The 18365-nt window shown below is 60.6% G+C and overlaps 1 protein-coding gene across 6 annotated transcripts in view; it reads right to left on the bottom strand.

Annotated features, from left to right (window-relative positions):
- The window catches only part of UNC13A (unc-13 homolog A), a 37551-nt gene extending 23519 nt beyond the window's left edge, over window positions 1-14032 (bottom strand). For 5 of the 6 annotated variants that reach the window (XM_053999341.1, XM_053999344.1, XM_053999340.1 and 2 more), the window contains exons 1-13: window positions 10756-10817; window positions 9067-9096; window positions 8637-8736; window positions 8302-8419; window positions 8014-8137; window positions 7768-7841; window positions 7634-7688; window positions 6880-6915; window positions 6138-6348; window positions 5569-5694; window positions 3559-4200; window positions 1831-1924; window positions 821-867 (exon numbers count right to left, since the gene is read on the bottom strand). In XM_053999341.1, the coding sequence (XP_053855316.1) occupies window positions 821-867; window positions 1831-1924; window positions 3559-4200; window positions 5569-5694; window positions 6138-6348; window positions 6880-6915; window positions 7634-7688; window positions 7768-7841; window positions 8014-8137; window positions 8302-8419; window positions 8637-8736; window positions 9067-9096; window positions 10756-10786 (1688 nt within the window). In that variant the 5' untranslated portion in view covers window positions 10787-10817. Of the gene's footprint in view, window positions 1-820; window positions 868-1830; window positions 1925-3558; window positions 4201-5568; window positions 5695-6137; window positions 6349-6879; window positions 6916-7633; window positions 7689-7767; window positions 7842-8013; window positions 8138-8301; window positions 8420-8636; window positions 8737-9066; window positions 9097-10755; window positions 10818-13924 lie in introns of those variants that run through there. The other variant, XM_053999345.1, reaches the window with a different exon arrangement.
- Between the last annotated feature and the right edge of the window lie 4333 nt (window positions 14033-18365).

Genomic DNA, 18365 nt, shown 5'->3' with positions numbered 1-18365 from the left:
ACTACCATCACAGGAAAGGATTTCTTCTCAATATCTAGGACTTGGTGAATATGACTGCAAAGCAACACCTGTGTGGCCAGGGACCTATCCATGGAATCCCCATCCCCACCACCACCCCAGCCAGGCTAGGGATCACTGAACTAAAAACTAAGGGGAAAGGGATTTTGGCAAAAACGGTGATTTTTCCCCACATGAAGCTTAACAGTGAAACTCAGGAGAAAAACTGCCCATTTGGCTTAGTCAGCTTTGGCTTTGCAGTGTGAGGCTGGAGAGCTGGGGTTCCCTCTGGGACCCTAAAGGGGAGCACTGAGCAGGTGAGCCTCAAGTTTTGCTGCAAGAGAACCCAAGGCAGGAATGGAACTTCACAGCCCTGTCGGAAAGAAATCCCTGGAGTGATCTGGGGGTTCTCAGGCAACCTACCAGGTTTTGCCCAGGTCCACAGCAGGGCTGTCTGCGAGGGCAAGTCAGGACTGAGACCTCCAGCCTATCCAGGTGAAAGGCTCAGGATTCCCCATGACACTGTTTCATGAGGCAAGCAGGAGTTGCTGCCCCTCCTCATCCCCATCTCAACTCACCTCCTCACTCTCCCCCTCAGCAGCAGCTCTTGGGGTCACAGAGCAATGTCATGTCTGCTGGCTGCTCCAAAAGCACTGACCAGCCCCAATATTCAGCTCCAAAAGACTGGCCTCCCTGCATGCCCATAGCTCAGCAACCCTTCCCCACACAAACCCATTAATGCTGAGCTCATTAATCACATCCTAATGAGGAGAGGGCTGAGATCCCAGGGGGCACAGTGTACCCAGCTTCCCCTTGTACTCACCCGCCTTTGAACCACAGGGATTTTTCTCCATCACCTTCCCCACGGGCCTGGAAAACAAGGGACAGTGTCAGGGCACAGCAAGAGCCACCAGCAGGGGGACAGCCCCCCCAGAGCAGTGAATGCTCACAGCACTGAGGGTGCATGGAAGGATAAGCAGGGTGGGCAGAGAAAAGTGTGCTCCAAAACCAAGGGGAGGGCATCCAAGCCAGCACTGGGAATAAATCTCTTCAGGAGGCTGACCTGGGTGAGCAAGTGGGTGGGCTTCAGCAATGGGGATGAGGCTGGCAATGCAGGGGACATGGCTACACTGTGTGACAATTCAGGGCTTGGGGGAGTGAAGAAGCATCACAAAGGCTCAGCAGGTCCTCAGGGACCCACAGCAGTTGGAAAGAAGAGCAGGGAAAAGCCAGAACACATAGAAGAGAGTGTGTGTGCAGGGATCATCCAGCAGTGCCACCTACTCCTGCAGGCAGGGGATTATTTTGGAGGAGAAGGACAGAGAGAGACCATCACCCCTCCTTCATGGGCAATCCCTGAGCGTACACACACACACAGGGAAGGCACACACGTGGCTGGGAGGTTCCAGGTGGACATGCTTACCTGCAGGCAGGCTACACCCCTTCCCTGCAGGAAGGGGAGACGCGGGTGCAAGGGCCATGGTGGTGGACAACTGAAAAGAGAAGCGGTGGGGAGGGGGATCGAGACCCCGGGGAGCGAATCCAGAGCCAAAACAAAAAGAAAAGATGGAGGATGGAGTCTAAAAACAAAACAAAATATTGTCAACTCAACAGAGGGGAGAGGGCGGGGGTCTTGCACCAGCCACGCATGCAGCACACACGGGGGATCCTCAGCACTCCCGGCCTCTCCGGGGTGTCCCACTTGGTGGGAATGGGGTTGTGGGCACCACTGTTGGCACCACCAAGTCTGTGGATGTCCCTGGAAGCTGCCCAGGTGTGGAAAGGGGCTGTGCCCCCAGCCCCAAGCCGTGGCAATGGCCAGGGGGTCCTCACCTCCTGCAGCTGCATGCAGACCTTGTTGAAGGCTCGTAGCCAGTTGGCTTTGGCTCGTGCTTTGGGGTCCTGCACCTCCTCTTCTGCCGGCTCCCTGCAAGCACACACATCCCCTGTCACTTCCCAGCACAGCACCAGGGAGGGTGGAGCAGCCCCCACACGCCCAGCAGGTCTGAGACTGCCATTTGGGGATCCTGATGTGCCTTGAGACAGTGTGGCCATGGCAAAACTGCCTCTTGGTACCAAGAAGGACTGAAAAGGCAGCAGGTGTCACTGCAAAGGGCAGCCACAATCAGGGCAGAGCACTGGGGAGAAGCCAGAAGCTTCCCCACCCTCAAGAGACCCTGCCCTGGGCACCCAAGTGACATACAGGGACAGCTGGTGACACAAGCATGTGAATTAAACATCTTTTGCCCCCCATCTCCCCAGCACAATGTCCTCTGGCCACTTCCCACCACAGCTTCCTGGGTAAAAAGCACCCAACACCCCAGTGGTTCCAAGCCCAGGGAAAAGTGTCTGCCTGACCATGCTGGGTGCTGTGGGGCTTTTTCTCCTCTCCTACAAAATCAAGACATGGAGGAAAAGAAAAGAAATCCTCCAAACATACCAGTCTCCTGGAGAACCTGGTGTGATGTGACACTGGAGAGAGGAACCGAGAACCACTCTGGGAAGAGGCCATGGGGTGCTCAGGAGATGAACCTGCTCAGACCTGGGAGGCTCTGTCTGTGCTAACTTGGGATCCTCGGTATTAATCTGTGGTTTTCAGCACTAATCCACAGTCTCCAGTGCTACTCTGGGGTCCCAAAAGCTGATTTGGGGTTATCAGTGCTATTTTGAGGCCCTCAGCACTAATCTGGGGGTCCCAACACAATCTGGGGTTCTCAGCACAATCCATGGTCCCCAGCACTAATCCACAGTCCCCAAATCCCAGCACAGGACCCCTAAGCCCCCTGTCCTGTGGGTGCTGCAGGCAGACGTGACCTGAGGCCCTCAGGTTCCTGCCAGCTCTTGGGGTAAATATCCAGTTTTTTTAAAAATAGCTCATTACACATTGGTTTAAATTAGAGATTCCCAATTCCTGGTGTTTAATTTAAACTAAATAAAAGGCTGAGAAAGCCCATCACACCAGTTCACCTCTGCACAGAGTGTCACTCACTGAAAATGGAAATGGTCAATAATGATATTTGAATAATCTGTCCCCAAGACATGAATTATTCACATGCTGCACCAGGAACCTGACCACCAATTAATTCACTTGTACAGCACAGGAGGCCATGGATGAGCTTTTACCAGGCCTAGGGAGAGGACTGACTTCTGTAAAGGAAATCTCCTCCTCTGACCAAGCTCCACCCAGGGTGCCAAGGGCCTGTGCCAGAGGAGAGGAATCACAGCCCCAAGATCCCATTCCCCCTGCCCCGTGTTTGTCCCAGGTTATAAACCTGCAGCCCTGTAACCTCAGCAGGCTCTTGAACACCTTGAGCCACGCTTAGCACAGGGGGTGGCTGGGCCCAGGCAGCGTGCCCAGGGTGCTGGCTCTTGCCTGGGTGGCACAAGGTGGGCTTCCCCCACCTCGATGGCTCAGGCATCTGGAAAAGCTCCAGACACAGCAGAAGGTCCCTGGTCCTGCGCCAAGCACCAGCACCATCCCTGAGCCACCTCCAGAGCATCCTCAGTGCCTCCAGGCACAGTGCCATCCCAGGGACACCACAGGTCAGCTTCCCCTCCTACCTCTCAGCTGGTTTTGGGGGCTCAGTCTCCAAGGCTGCCTCTTGCATGGGAACTTCTTCCTCTGCCCGCTGGGCCTGGAGGGCCTCAGGGGCTTCCTGGGGAGCAGAAGTGTTCTTCTCTTCCTTCCTTTCCTCTTTCCTTTCCTCTTTCCTCTCCTCCTTCCTCTCCTGCTGCTGAGGCTTCTGCTGTGGGACCAGCTGGGGTTGCTGCTGCTGCTGCTGCTGCTGTTGCTGCTGCTGCGGTACCTGCTGCTGCTGCTGCTGCTGCTGCTGCTGTGGCAGGGGTTTCTGTGGTGGTGGGTACGCTTCATGCTCAGGGGGTTCATAGCTGTCCTGCTCCCGCAGCTCCTCCTCCTCCTCCTCTTCCAACTCCTCTTCCTTGGGGTAGCCTTCCTCAGTCTCACTGTAGTCCTCAATGAACTCTTCCTCCTCCTCCTCCAGGTAGAGATCATCATCATCCTCCTCCTCCCAGCGCGGTGAGTCCTTGCGGTAGCTGACGGAGCTGTGGCAGGAGTGGTAGGAGTCCCCGTCCCTCTCGTCCAGCTCCGAGTCCCTCAGGCTCTCGTTCTCGAAGTCCTCGCTCAGCTGGGAGCTGCCCTGGCTCAGCTCAGCCGACGAGGCGTAGCGGCTGCTCCCTGTGGGGCTGAGGGGCGAGGGGACACAAGGACAGGGCTCCCGTGGGTCCATGTCACCCCAGGCAGAGCCCCAGAGCCCTGCACCAGGGGTGGGAGGATGTGCAGCTCCCATCGGGAGCATTGGGCTCCTCGTCCTGGGAGCCAAAGGCACAGAACCAGGAAACTCCATCGGCTGGAACCAGCCCCCCAAGCAGGGGGCACTCTGAGCTCCCTGCCTGTGCCTCGGCTGAGTGGGGATGAGGCTGACAGTGTCTGTCTCCTAGGCTCACCCCAGCCAGAGGTGGGGGCAGCAGCACCCCCAGCCAGATCCTGCCTCCTGCTGCTGCCAGACACCCTGTCCTGCCCCTGACACACAGATCTGTCACCAGTGCTCCACGCAGCCCTCCCAGGCACCCCACCCCAGGACACCCCCTCAACCCCCTCACTCCTCTTGACACCATCCCTACTCAGGGGCTCTTGCTGCCTCTGCTCTTGCTGCCAGGCCAGACTCCTTCCCCCACCCCATCTGCCCCCCCCGGCCCTTCCAGCTCCCTCCTCTCACAGCTGCCTGCACTGGGAGGCCCACAGGGGCCCTGTACCCCGGGAAGCCGCCAGGGACAGGGCAGCCCCGTGGCTCTGTGGGGACAGGCTGACAGAAGCAGACATGCAGACAGGACAGGGACATGCCGAGGAAGAGGCCGACACCACGTCTCCAGCACTGGCAGCCAGGGCTCAGGGAGCGCGTGAGGGGACAAAGGTGAGGGGTGGGGCTGGGCAGAGCCCAGAGTGGCCAGGCCGTGGGAAGCCAGGGGACACCGCAGGGAAGAGGGTGCTGGGGGATGGCTCAGGCTGGTCGCAGCTGGGAGGGGTACTGGCATCATCCAGGTGCCTTGAGAAGGAGCACTTGGGGCACAGGGATGCAGGAGACACAGCTCACGCCTGGAAACCCCACACCTCCCCATCCTGATCCTGGCAGAAATGGGAGAGGTGCTCTTGGCACATCGCAGGATCCCAAATCACTGCATGAAGCTTTTGCCCAGACAGGCACACCCTGGCAGTTGACTAGCAACAGGGAGTGGCATTTGAGTCCCCAGGGGCCCGGTCCCACACCCGCTGACATGACAAGGAACAGGCAGCAGTTCTGCCAGACAGTCGCAGTGCCAGCAAGCGGGACCAGGATGCTGGGATGTCACCCCATGAACTGGGGTGCAGCAGCAAGAGCGGCTGGGGGGACACCTGGAGCATCCCAAAGCTGTCCCTGTACAAGGCTGATTCGGGACGGGGAGGGTGGCACAAGGCCGCCCTTGCCAGGACTGGTGTTGGCCTCACCATGGCTGCAAGGACCGACCACAGCACTCTGCGACGGCACACGGCACACGGCACAGGTAGCGACCCACCTATCCGATAGGTCTAGGGACCGCCTGCTCTCAAGGGAAGGCTGGCGGCTGGTCCGCCTGCTCGACTCAGAACCGGACTCAGCGTCGCTGCGCCCGTTTGCGGCAGAGTCTACGCTACCATAGCGTCTGCCAGGGGAGGAGAGGAACATGGTCAGCGAGGTCCCACCGCCACCCACCACTCCCTGCTGCTGTGGGGACACTGGCAGGGAGGCTCTGTCCACCTGGATGGGGCTGGCACTTTGGGCTGAGTTCTGCCACATCTGTGTTCCCAGCCACCCCACACTCCACTGCCCAGTTCCCAGCAGGGACAGCCAGGGGTGGGGGGCCCCAAACCCAGTGAGGACAGAGGAGGGCAGTGACCCAAAAGAGTTTGAAAACTTCCCAGTGAGAAGGAAAGGCTTGGATGAGGCCAGCGCCACCCCGCTCTTCCTCACCTCATCCTTCCCTCTGTCACCCACCGCACTGGGAGCGCCATCCCTGGCGTCACCCTGGGGATGTGCTGGCCTCTGTCACCGGCGGGGGAGGTTGAGAGAGCCGGGCCCAGGGTGAATTGGCTGTGGCCACTCTACCTGATGGGAGCCTGGTCCGAGTAGTCCATCTCGTAGCTCTGCATGGAGTCAGTGTAGGAGTCGCGGGAGCTCTGCTGCTGGTGCCTCATGGGGTACTGGTGCACGGAGGCGTTGGGCTGGGACGTGGTGTAGTAGGGTGGGGGGATGCTGTTGCTGGTCTCGCTGCGGTAGTCACTGTCCCGGTCATCCACGGTACTGTCGGGGTCATCGTCTGCAAGGGGCGACAGTGAGTGGGGCAGGGGATGGCCCAAATCTGCCCCCCACCCTGCACAGACCCTTTAGTGCCACCACTGTGTCCCCACCGCTGTGGGACTGGGCTGGGGAAGTGGGCCTAGGGCAGGATGAGGGGCGAGCTGACATGTTATCAGCACAGGAGGGGTTTGGGGGGATGAGGGGAAGGTGGAGGGGGGATTTGGGACATACAGAAGGGGGAAGAGGATGGGGGCAGGGACCCTCCCTCTGCCCCACCAATGTTCCACCACAGAGGCAAAGCCCGAGCTGCTCACTGCCACTGGGACACCCCAAGGGCACAAAGCCCCATGGTGCCATGTCCCCACCAGCCCCTGGGGACAGCCCTGCCCAGGACAGGGCTCTTGGTGACACTGTCCTCACCCAGTACAGAGTCATGGCACAAGGCCACAGGCTAGATCCAAACTCCAGGTCCTCTGAGCCCTGGGCCAGGGAAAGAGGGATGTGCTGGGGACCCCCAGGCTGGGAAGAGAGGAGTGGGCAGGATACTTACTCTGCTGTTCTCCCCAGCCAAAATAATTCCAGTTGCCTACAAAGAAAGGGGCAGAAACAATAAAGATGGAGGCAGCTGGCTGGGAGGAACCAGCATCTCCCCAGAGGGCACACTGGGTTGGGGACACTGCCCTGGGGACAGCATCCGGGACGGGACACACTGGCACTGGGACACTGCCTGGGCCTGAACATTACAACTCCAAGCTGGACTGGAGACAGTGCCTGGGGTGGGCATGGTGCCACTGACCCAGGCTGGGGACAATGCTATGGCCAGGCATGGTGGCACTGACAAGGGACAGGGCCTGGGGTTGGGCACAGGGGCACCAAACAATGCATGCCCCTAGGGTGGTTACAGAAGAGGGAACTGAGGCATGTGTTGGAACAAACTGAGCTGCCACCCCAAATCCCTCTGCAGGGCCCCCATCCAGCAGCCCTCAAAACCAGCCTGCTGCCCCTTGCCCCAGAGGAACTATCCTCATCAGCCCCATAGCTCCTACGCCCTGCTCCCCTCCACCCACAGGAAGGCTCAGCCACTGTGGAGCTGGGAGACAGCAGAGAAACACTGGCAAACACAGGAAGGACAACAGGAATGGAGATGGGGACCGGGTATGGAGTGAAGTTGAACCCCACTTGGGTTGGGGTCCAATGCCCCAAAGCAGATGTGGAGCCCACCCCTTAAAATTCCTCGGTGTGGGAGTGGGGAGAAAGGAGGGTGTGGGGGTCCCACAGTGGGGCAGGGACAGGGCAGCACTTACAGCACTGTGAGCCATGCACAGGCAGAGGCTTTTCCTGCTCCTCCTGGAAGGCATACTGGAGAGAGAGGGGCTGGTGAGGGCTCCTGCTGGCAGCACTGCCCCTGCCCCCTCACCCCAGGCCTGGCAGCACTCACATCATCCTGGTCCCGCATCGCGTTGAGCTGCTCCAGTTTCTTGGCCCAGTACCTGGCTTCCTCCTCAGGGATATCTGCAAAGGCAAAGACCCCAATTGGTGCACAGACCTCCCCCAGAACAGCCCTCAAGCTTTTGGGGCCACAGGGTCAGACATCAGCCTCAGCTCCAAAGCTCATGAGCACCCCTGGGGCTGAGGGCGAGGAAAGACACAGCCTGGGCCTGGGGGCCAGGGATGGGGCACCCACCCAGCGGCAGCTCAAAGCGCGTGTCGAGGAGGATGCGGTGGAAAGTCGGATCCTTGGTGCCTGAAATCTCATTGTCGGTCATGATGACCTGGGAGTCCAGTGTGAGCCATTCCCCAGGGCCCTCCTGTCAGGTAGAAATGGAAAGCTCCCAGACCCCCATTTTGTTTCCCCACAACCCCAGCACACAGGGTGTGGCCCCAGGCAGGATGGGGAAGGCTCTGCCTGGCCCAAAGGACAGCTGGGGGTGGCACATGTCGCTTGGGGTTCAGCCTGTGCCTGCCTCCCTACCTCATTGGACTGCCTGATGGTCCGGAGGGGGATCCACACCGTGCCCACCATGGTGTCCCAGATGAGTCCCTTGTTCCACACCTCCACAGTCAGGCCCAAGTCCAGCCGATTGATCTCACTGGGGACAGGAAAGGTATCAGGTTACTGCCATGAAGTTAACCCCCTCTCAGGTCTCAGCAGCCTCCTGGGACCACCCCACCTTCTACCTGTCCCCTTGGGCCCAGGACTCAGGTGAGCCCCTCAGGTCTGGGGTCAGGACAGTGGGGGACTCCCTGTGTTATTTGTGGGGGGGAGCAGCAGGGATGGGGGAGCTCAGGGGACCCCTGGACACTCACAACATGAAGTCCTGCTCCCAGGAGGGCAAGTTGCCCCGCACTGCGATGGTTGTGCTCTTGACATTTTGCACCTTCAGGGTCACGTAGGTGTTAAACTTCTCTGTGGGAACAAGCAGAGGGCGAAGTGACCCTCAGTGTGTCCCTACTCCCCGACACCACCCCCTGCCACCTCCACACACACTTCCCTCAGCACCCCAGTCCCAGGAGGGATCCTACATCTGCCAGGGCTGGCAGGATGTGAGCCCCCCGCTCCATCCAGGGCACCCCCATTTGTGTGTGTGTGTCCCCAACTTGCCAAATAGTGCCTCCAGAGCTAAGGGTCCCCTCGACCCCCTTCCCCAGCCCCTCCTCTGATTCTGCCACATCCAACCAGCCCAAGAGCCCCCCACCCTCTCCCCTCAGGTGGGCAGGCAGGTGGGGTCTCACTTACCTTGGGGCCCATCATACTTGGCCTTTTTAACTGCAGGGACAAAGGGAGGGAAGAAAATCAGGCTGAGACCTTGGGGAAAGGCTGGGGATCCCCACCAGGGTGCCAAGGTGGTGGGAGGACCCCAGTCCTGGTTGACCCCCATGTCCCCCCAGCTGCCAGGAGGGAAAAGTGCTGGGATCCCCCATGCCAAGTGAGGGTGAGGGATCAGATATGAGTTGGAGGTGGGCATCAATGAGGAGAAAATGCTCCCCCAAAAAACCTGCTACTCTGGGACAGCTTGCAACCCCAAATGACCAGCTTTCCTCTGTTGAGGGGGTGTTACCCCCCCCTCACCCCACACTTTTGATTTGGGATTTATTTGGAGAAACAGATGATGTTAGCATCCATATCCAGAGGAAATTCTGTGGTCTGGGGGATGCTGTTCCCCACTCGAGTCCCTTCTGGGTGGTACCAGCCCAGCAGGACCAGGGTTAAGGCTCTCCCAAACCACTGGAAGAGGAAACCCAAACCACAGGAAAACCGGGTGGGTAAGGGGCTTGTAACCCTCCCTGACCCAAAACAGCCCCAGGGGTGGCGGAGATGCCCCCCCCCCAAAATCCTATACAGCCCCAAAACACCCCCATTGCATCCCAGCCCTGTCTCCCCCATGGGGGCACTGTGGGGCTGGTTCCCATCCTTCCCACTGAGGGGTGCAGGGAGCCCTCTGATCCTGCTCAGCTCCATGGGAAGGCTCCCCCAGTTCTGGCTGACACCCCCCAGCTTTACCCCGCTGGGTGGGGGTCGGTCCCCAGCTTTTGGCTGCAGTGGTGGGGGGCAAAAGGAGCCGAGCACAGCCAGGTACCGACGCTGCCAGTGCCGGTGGGGCCAGGGTGTCCTCGGGGCTGTCGGGAGGGGACCAGGCGGGGAGGGAATGACACAGCACCCGGAGAACGCTTAAATGACGCGGGTGCCAGCGGGTGCAGGACCAACGTGACCGAGCAGGGATGAAAATAGCCCTGGCGACATCAAAGGTAATTTGATTTCGGAGACGTGCCACTCGCCAGCCGCTTATCACCCGCCACCAGCGCTGGAAGGGACGTGAGGCTGCCGCCAGCACCACGTGCCTGGCAGGGCTGGGAGGAGGCCACCAGAAACCTCGGGGAAACTGAGGCAAGGGAAATCATCGCCTCAGAAAACAACCGGGGACCCTTTGACTCGGCTGCCTGCCCTGTGCCACCGAAAGGGTGACACGTTGGGTGGCTTTTTGCCCGAAGGAAGGTCACCAGCCACGTCACTGGCAGCCATGTTCCCAGGGAATCACAGGGCTCCAGGAGCTGCAGCTTCACTCAGAGATGGGGAATTCACACTTGGGGGGTTGGCACAAGGCTCCGGGATCCCAAAGATCCTCGAGTGACACCAGACTGGGAGCCTGGGAGCTGTCTGGGGATGACTGGCACCACTGTGTGTAATAATTATGTAAATTAAATATAATGTATTTATACATTATATTATACAGATTATAAATTGATATTATTCTATTCTAATGGAGCATTTGGAGCCAGAACCTGCCTGTGGCTGACAGGGATCTCCCTTCCCCCGGGCCCAGGGGCACCCACTACTCTTCACCAGCTGCTGCTTCCAAAAAGGAACGGGAGAGCAGAGGAAGGAAAAGCTCCAAAAATACCCGAGCTGACAGGAACAAACAATTACCCAGGGAACACGTGGCTTTCCTGGCTGTCATCTCCTGCCAGGGAGAAGTCCTGCTGTCACCATCTGCGGGATGTGATGCCCTCCCATCCATCAAAGGGTCCCCAAAGCTGGCACAAGGGTGGCGAGACCTCGGGTGCCACCCTGGGGCTAAATTCAACCTGAGGCCCCAGGCAAGGAGCTGAGGACAGTGTGACACACATGTAACATCAACAAGCTGGGATCTTCCCAGGCTGGGGTGATCTGGCTCCTCTCAGGGGATGTTGACCAGTTGGGGAAATTGAGGCAGGAGGCAGCTGGCAGAGATTGGACTGGGAATGGCATGAAAACTGGGCTGGGCTGTTGGCATGCCCCAACAGGCCTGTCTGTCTGTCCACTTCTCTGCCTGTCCACACATCCCTCTGTACATCCATCCTGCTGTCTTGTCCATTTACCCTTCCCTGCACCCACCCATCCCTCCAGCCATCCACCCATCCATCCGCCACCCATTTTGCTGTCCATCTATTCTCCCACCACTCTATCCATCCACCCACGCCTCTGTCCATTTTCCTGTCTCTCCACTCACCCATCCTTCTGTCTCTCCATCCATTGGCCTGTCTCACCCATCCTTCTGTCTCTCCACTCACCCATCCTTCTGTCTATCCATCCACTCGCCTGAGTCCACCCATTCACCCCACCACCCACCATTTGTCTATCTCCTGTGTGTCCATCCCTCTGTTCATCCATTTACCTGTCTCTCTGTGCACTCCCCTCTCTGTTCGCCCACCCATGCCTCTGCCTGCCCACCCCACTATCTGTCCACCACACACCCATCCCTGTGTCTATCCCCCATCCCCTCTGTCCTTCATCCAACCCTCTGTCCAACCCTCCATGCACCCCTCCATCCATCCTTCCATCCGTCCACCCACCCATCTGTCCTTCCATCCACCCCTCTGTCCTTCCTCTCCCTGTCAGTCCACCCGCCCACCCCTCAGCCTCCGTGATCATGTCTCCCGTCCCCTTCATCCATCTGTCCCTCCGTCTCTCCATCTGTCTCTCCAGATGCCCATCCGCCCGCCTGTCCATCTGTCCGTCTGCGTCCCGCCACTCCAGACACCCCCTCCTGTCCCCACTCACCCCACACTCCCAGGTCACTCCAGTGCCTGTCACACAGGGACAGCCCCTGGCACAAAGCCCCCCAGGCGGGGCAGGGAAAGCCTGGGGGAGGCTTTGGGGTGGCACCCCCACCCCCGGGACCCCCAAAAATAGCATGAGAAGCGTGACCAACGAGTGGTGACAGGGCGCTGGGGGAAGCCCCAACCCACTCGGAGCTGTTTCTCAGCAGCCACCCCCAGCGCCATCGACGGTGTCACCACATGTGACAGTCCTTTAAGTGGCAGTAAAGAGGCGCCCTTCTGCCAGAGGAGAGTACCGAAATCTGGGGCTGGCTCGGGGGGGCACACAGGGGCATGCCAGCTGTGGCACTGCCACCAGAGAGGGGGCTGTGACAGAACCTCAAGGACATGTCAGGTGGCGGTGGGGGCACAGCCCCCATCCTGACAATATCAGGCAGCACCAAGACAGACCCATTTTCCTCCAGATTTCGCCTGGGGTGGGGGAATCCCAGGCACTCTATGCCCCACCTTGTCCCAGCTGTCACCCTGCCACCTCCATCTATGACCCCAAGACACACGAGTGCTACCCTGTCCCCATCAGGATGTCATAGGGCCTTGAGAAGAGGGTAAAGGGACCCCCTCCCGACTTCTGTCCCCCCATTACTGAGCATTCAACCCAGACTGACCAGCAAGGCTGAGGCCAAGCCTGCAGGACTCATTTGGGCACCGAGTTGGGCAGGGATCAATGTGCTGGATGCAGGGATCTCCTGCCTGAGCACTCCCATCAGCTCATCCCAGTATGGGGTGACCAGCACCAGATTCCCTCACTGGGCACACACCAGCACCAGACCCCCAGGCTCCTACCCTGACCCCCCCATCTGCCCTGACCCCCACCAGCATCCCCCTTGCCAGGTCGGGCAACACCTGCAGGGGCATAGGGGGCTGCAGGAGGTGGGGCTGGGGCTCGGGCTGTAATTTGAGGGGAGTATTTAGGGGTTCACAGAGGGAAGTGGAGAGAGTGTGGGATTTGGGGTGCATGGGGTCTGTTCGGGGGAGTGGGAATGTAGAGATACATAGATAGGGACGGATGATTTTGAGACTGGAGGGATTTTAGGGGTCGGGGGTGCTTCAGGGTGTAATTGGGGGGTTGGGGATCGATGTGGGGTGTTGTGGGCACATATGGGGTGTTTTTTATGAGGGGGTGTTTGGGAATGGAGAGGGCTATGTCTGCAGGATGGGGGTGCCTGAGGATAGGCGTGAGGGGTGGGGTCCTGGGGGGGTTGGGGAGGGGGGTATAGGGGGAGAGATGCGATGGTGGCAGGGGGGGTGTACGGGCAGGGGTGTCCGGGGGCTGAGCACATGGAGGTCTGCGCTTGAGGGGGGTGTGAGAAGAGACGTGAAGGGGGCGGGATGGGAAGAAGGGGGCTCCGAGGGGGCGGCGAGCTGGAGAGGCTGGGGTGGGCGGCGAGGGGGGAGCCCCCTCCCCACGGCGGGGCAGGGCCACGGAGGGAGCCCAGGGGGGTTTTATAGGAGAGCCCCCTCCCTCCCCGGCGGTGGGAAGTTATGGGGGCAGCTCCCGCCCCACGGCGCTGGGAGGTTATGAGGGAAGCCCAGGAGCTGTTCCGGGGGGAGCCCCCTTCCCACAGCGGGACGGGAGCCGCGGGGGGGGAGCCAGGGAGGGTTCCGGGGGGAGTCCCGTCCCCATGGGGCGGGGGGAGGCGCGGAGGGAGCCCTGTCGCTCCCGGCGGGGTTTTGGGGTCAGGACCAGCGTTCGGGGGGATCCCGGGGGGTTCCGGGGGATCCCTGTGCGGGCAGGGCGCGCCCACACCCCCGCCCCTCCCCCACTCCCGGCTCCCGCGCCGCGCGCGCGCCCCCGCCGGTTCATTCATAAATCCACGCGCCGGGCGCTCGTGAATGGAGCCGTTCCCACGACCCCCCCGCCCCTCACCGCCCCCCTCCTGCCCACACTCCCCTCAGCCCCGCCAGCCCCGCGCTCCCCCCCTCTCCGCCCCGAGCACAGAGGGGCTGCGGGACGCGCCCCCCGCCCGTCCCGTGCCCCGTGCCCCGTGCCCCGGTACCTCCGACGCAGAGCAGCGACATGGCGCCGGTGTGGGTGCCGGGGGCCGCGGGGGGCGCGGGGGGCCCTGGCCGCCGCCCGGCTCTAGCGCGCCGCCATCTTCCCTCAGCACCGCGGACAGCGCCTGACGTCACCGCCGCCCCCGCCCGCGCGGCGCCGCCCCCGAGCCCCGCCCGGCGCCGGGGCCCAGGCGGGTCTGGGGGCCCGGGGGGGGGCACGGCACGGCACCGCCCGGCACACCGGCACCGCACGGCACACCGGCACCGCCCGGCACACCGGCACCGCCCGGCACACCGGCACCGCACGGCACGGCACGGCACGGCACCGCCCGGCACACCGGCACCGCACGGCACACCGGCACCGCCCGGCACACCGGCACCGCACGGCACGGCACGGCACACCGGCACCGCCCGGCACACCGGCACCGCACGGCACGGCACCGCCCGGCACACCGGCACCGCCCGGCACACCGGCACCGCACGGCACACCGGCACCGCACGGCACACCGGCACGGCACGACACTGGCACCGCACGTCACGGCACGGCACGGCACGGCACGGCACACCGGCACCGCACGGCACCGCCCGGCACACCGGCACCGCCCGGCACACCGGCACCGCACGGCACGGCACGGCACGGCACCGCCCGGCACACCGGCACGGCACGGCACGGCACGGCACACCGTCACCGTCTGGCACACCGGCACGGCACACCCGCACCGCCCGGCACACCGGCACGGCACAGCACGGCACAGCCGCACCGCCCGGCACAGCCGCAGCGCCCCGCGGAACGGGCGGGGGATCCTGCCCGAAGGGGGGGACGGTGCTGTTCGGGGGGTGCGTCTGGCTGGCTCGTACAGCCTTGGGGGGCTGTGGTGCCTCCTTTCCCTGGGAGGGTGGGGTCGTCTGGCTGGGGTGGGGGGAGCTGTGTCCTGCCTGCACAGCCTTAAAGGGGGGGTGGTTTTGGGGTGCAGAATTTACCCCACCCCGGCATGCTCCCCCGGGGCCGTGCTGGACATGTTCAGAGATGGGTCTGAGCAGGTGCGGGCACACTGTCGTTGTCACCCCCCATTGTTGTCCCCCCTCTCCTCTGGGCCACCAAATGTGACATCCCAAAGAAATGCTCAGATGTGGGCAGTGATCCCAGCTCAGGGGCTGCAGAAGCTGCTGTGGTCCCAGACAGGGACCAGCACCCAGCTCCAGATGCTGGCCCTCATGGAAGGGGTCCCACATGAGAGTAAAGCAGAGACCTCCACCTCCATCACTGGGGACATGAGCTCAGACAGGGCTCCATCCTGTCCCTGTCTGCTTCCTCTTGCCGTGGAGCCAGATGATGGGCTCACGCTGCCATCCTGCTGATCCTGGTGGCTCTGTGGCACAAGCAAAGGTGTCACCATGTTACTCCCATGGGATCATTGCATCTTGCAGGGACCAGCAGAAAGTGGCATCAGGAAAACCAGGGGGAAAAGAGATGCCAAGGGAAACTGAGGCACAGAACAGCAAGGGAAGATGTGCACACAAGGGTACCTGTGGGAGTGAGTGCCCTGGCCTGACCCTCACACTGGTCTGTCACCACTAATGAGTGGTCCCAAACGAGCAGCAGGGCCTGACCCTCCCAGAACAGCCCCAGGCCTGGGGTGGGTCAGCCCATTGACAGCACAGTACTGGAGCCACTGGTGGCAGGAGAGATGGCAGCTGGACATCCATGTGTGCCCTCACACACCTGCACACCCCCCGTTACCCCCACATGTGCACACACAGCCCTGTGAGGTGACAGCCCAGGCAAGGTGACCCAGTTTGGGCAGCAGGGAGGCCCAGCTGTGAACAGCCCCACTGCCGGGTCCCTCCCTCCTCCAGGGACAAGGCCCTGGGGGATACTGCAGGGACGGCCCAGGAACTGGTACGGTGGGCAGCAGTGGGCACAGCCCTTCCTGCCAGGGAAACTGAGGCATAGAGAGCTGGGCGTCACACCAGTGATGAGCCAGAGGAGGCAGCATCACCCTGGGCAGTGCTGAGATGCCAAGGCAAGCCCCCAGGGCCTCAGGCTGGAGCAGCTGGCTCAGCACCAGCCCCTTCCCCAGCACATGCATTCTCCTGGCTCTCTGCTTCCCAACAGCCCTGCCCCAGGAATGGCAGAGTGGGCCCATGCCAGGGTGGGTGTCAGCACTGAGGCCACCCCCCTCCCTCCCACCCCTCACTCTGGGGGGCTTTCACCCCCTTCTGCCCCCCATTGCCTGTCAAAGCACTTCCAGACCCCCACCAGGTCCAGGTGATGCCCCTGGGGATGGACCAGGAGTGTGTGCAACCCCCAGCTCTGGCATGGCATTTCCACAGCACTCCCCCCCCACGGCCACCATCCTGGCAGGAGCTTCGGGGCCCCCCCAGACACCCCCAGAGCCCTTCACCACAGCCAGCCACGTGCCAGGGGCTCTTCCCACCAAGGCCTCTCGATGTATTTTTGGTGCCATCTCACGGCATCTCCTCCCTGCCAGCCCTGGGGCAGTGGAGCTGCCTCTAGCGGGACGTGTCTGCTCCGCTCAGCGTCAGCGCAGCGCCCGCGTGCTGGCACACGTGTGGCACAGACACACACACTCCTGTCACACACCAAACACAGTCGTCACACACACACTCCTGTCACACACACTCCTGTCACACACACACACTCCTGTCACACACACACTCCTGTCACACACACACACTCCTGTCACACACACACTCCTGTCACACACACTCCTGTCACACACACACTCCTGTCACACATTCCTGTCACACACTCCTGTCACACACACACTCCTGTCACACACACTCCTGTCACACACACACACTCCTGTCACACACACACTCCTGTCACACACACACACTCCTGTCACACACACACTCCTGTCACACACACACTCCTGTCACACACTCATGTCACACACACACTCCTGTCACACATTCCTGTCACACACTCCTGTCACACACACACTCCTGTCACACACACACTCCTGTCACACACTCATGTCACACACACACTCCTGTCACACATTCCTGTCACACACTCCTGTCACACACACACTCCTGTCACACACACACACTCCTGTCACACACACTCCTGTCACACACACACACTCCTGTCACACACACACTCCTGTCACACACTCCTGTCACACACTCCTGTCACCCACACTCATGTCACACACATAGTCCTGTCACACTCATGCTTGCCTGCTTGTGCACACACACACATATTCACATTATCACCCACCACTTTAAAGCCACCTTTTCCAAGCCAAACAGCAATTCTGGAAGATTCCAAACACGAAGATTTTCATCATTCAGCTCAATCTGTCTGACCCACCCCTCCCCAGTGCCCACTGCTGCCCAATGCCACCCTCCTGCCTTGGTACCCAGCTCTGAGCTGCAATCATAGCTCAACTTTGGGTTTATTTTCTGCCCCAAACCCTTGTTTGGATGAAAAAAGTCTCACTGGAAAGGAAAGTGTTCATGAGAAGCTCCAGAGTTCTTTTCCCAAGAAAAGGTCTGGCTTTTGATCAAAATTAAGGATTTAAAAAATAGTGTTTAGGAAAAAAAAAAAAAAAGTAAATCAGGAAGTAATCTCCATGCCTCAAAATTAATTATTTCCACAAGCTGAATTGCTGCAACCTGCCCCTGGTGCTGCTTCCCTTCCCACACAGCCACCCCACCCATCCCAAAATCCTTCGGCACTGTGCCTGTGGTGGTGCCCAAGCACCCTGGGCCCCAGGTAGCAGCATGGCTCCATCCCCAAAGCTTCTTGTCTTAATAACCCCAAATGTCATCAAATCTCCAGCTCAGCATAAACTCAGCTTCTCCTCTGGCTCCTGGGCCTTAAAAGCAAAAAAAACCCAAAAACCCAAACTTCCTCAAAAACTTTATCAATCCCTGCAGCAAAACCCTGGGGTTGGAAAGTCTGCAAGCAGCAGGTGGGAGGGCAGGGGGCACAGGGGGCAGAGGGGGCATAGGGGGAAGGCTGGGCACCCAGCAGGGACCAGTTTGTCCCAGTAGGCAGCACTGGGAAGGATCTGATTGTCCCTGAGAATAACAAAGCCAGAGGCAGCTGTTCAGCCATGCATGGGGGGGGGCGGGTGTCAGCCTACAACCCCCAAACTCCAAATTAAATCACAATTACTGGGCGAAGGAATGCTAAATGGACATGGTGACACGGACAACTGAGAGCACCTAGCACTCACAGGGGTCAGGATTCCCTGTGGCAAAGCCCAAAATCCAGGATGGCTCATCCCTGGGTGGGGAGCAGGGAGCAGTCTCAGAGGGAAGGGGACAGATGTGACCCCCACTGGGGTCCTTTGTGGAACCCCACAGAGCACGTGGGAACAGTGGGGCCAGAAGGATGTCACCCCTGAGGCACCTCTGACCTCCTTGGGCCGGGTCATGCTGGGACCGGAGCGACAGGGCCAGCAATCC

Source organism: Vidua macroura, chromosome 26 (assembly GCF_024509145.1).
Source record: "Vidua macroura isolate BioBank_ID:100142 chromosome 26, ASM2450914v1, whole genome shotgun sequence".
In the NCBI taxonomy this organism is placed as follows: Eukaryota; Metazoa; Chordata; class Aves; order Passeriformes; family Viduidae; genus Vidua; species Vidua macroura.
Note: the sequence above shows the minus strand (reverse complement) of the source record. Positions and strands in the feature narration are given on the sequence as shown.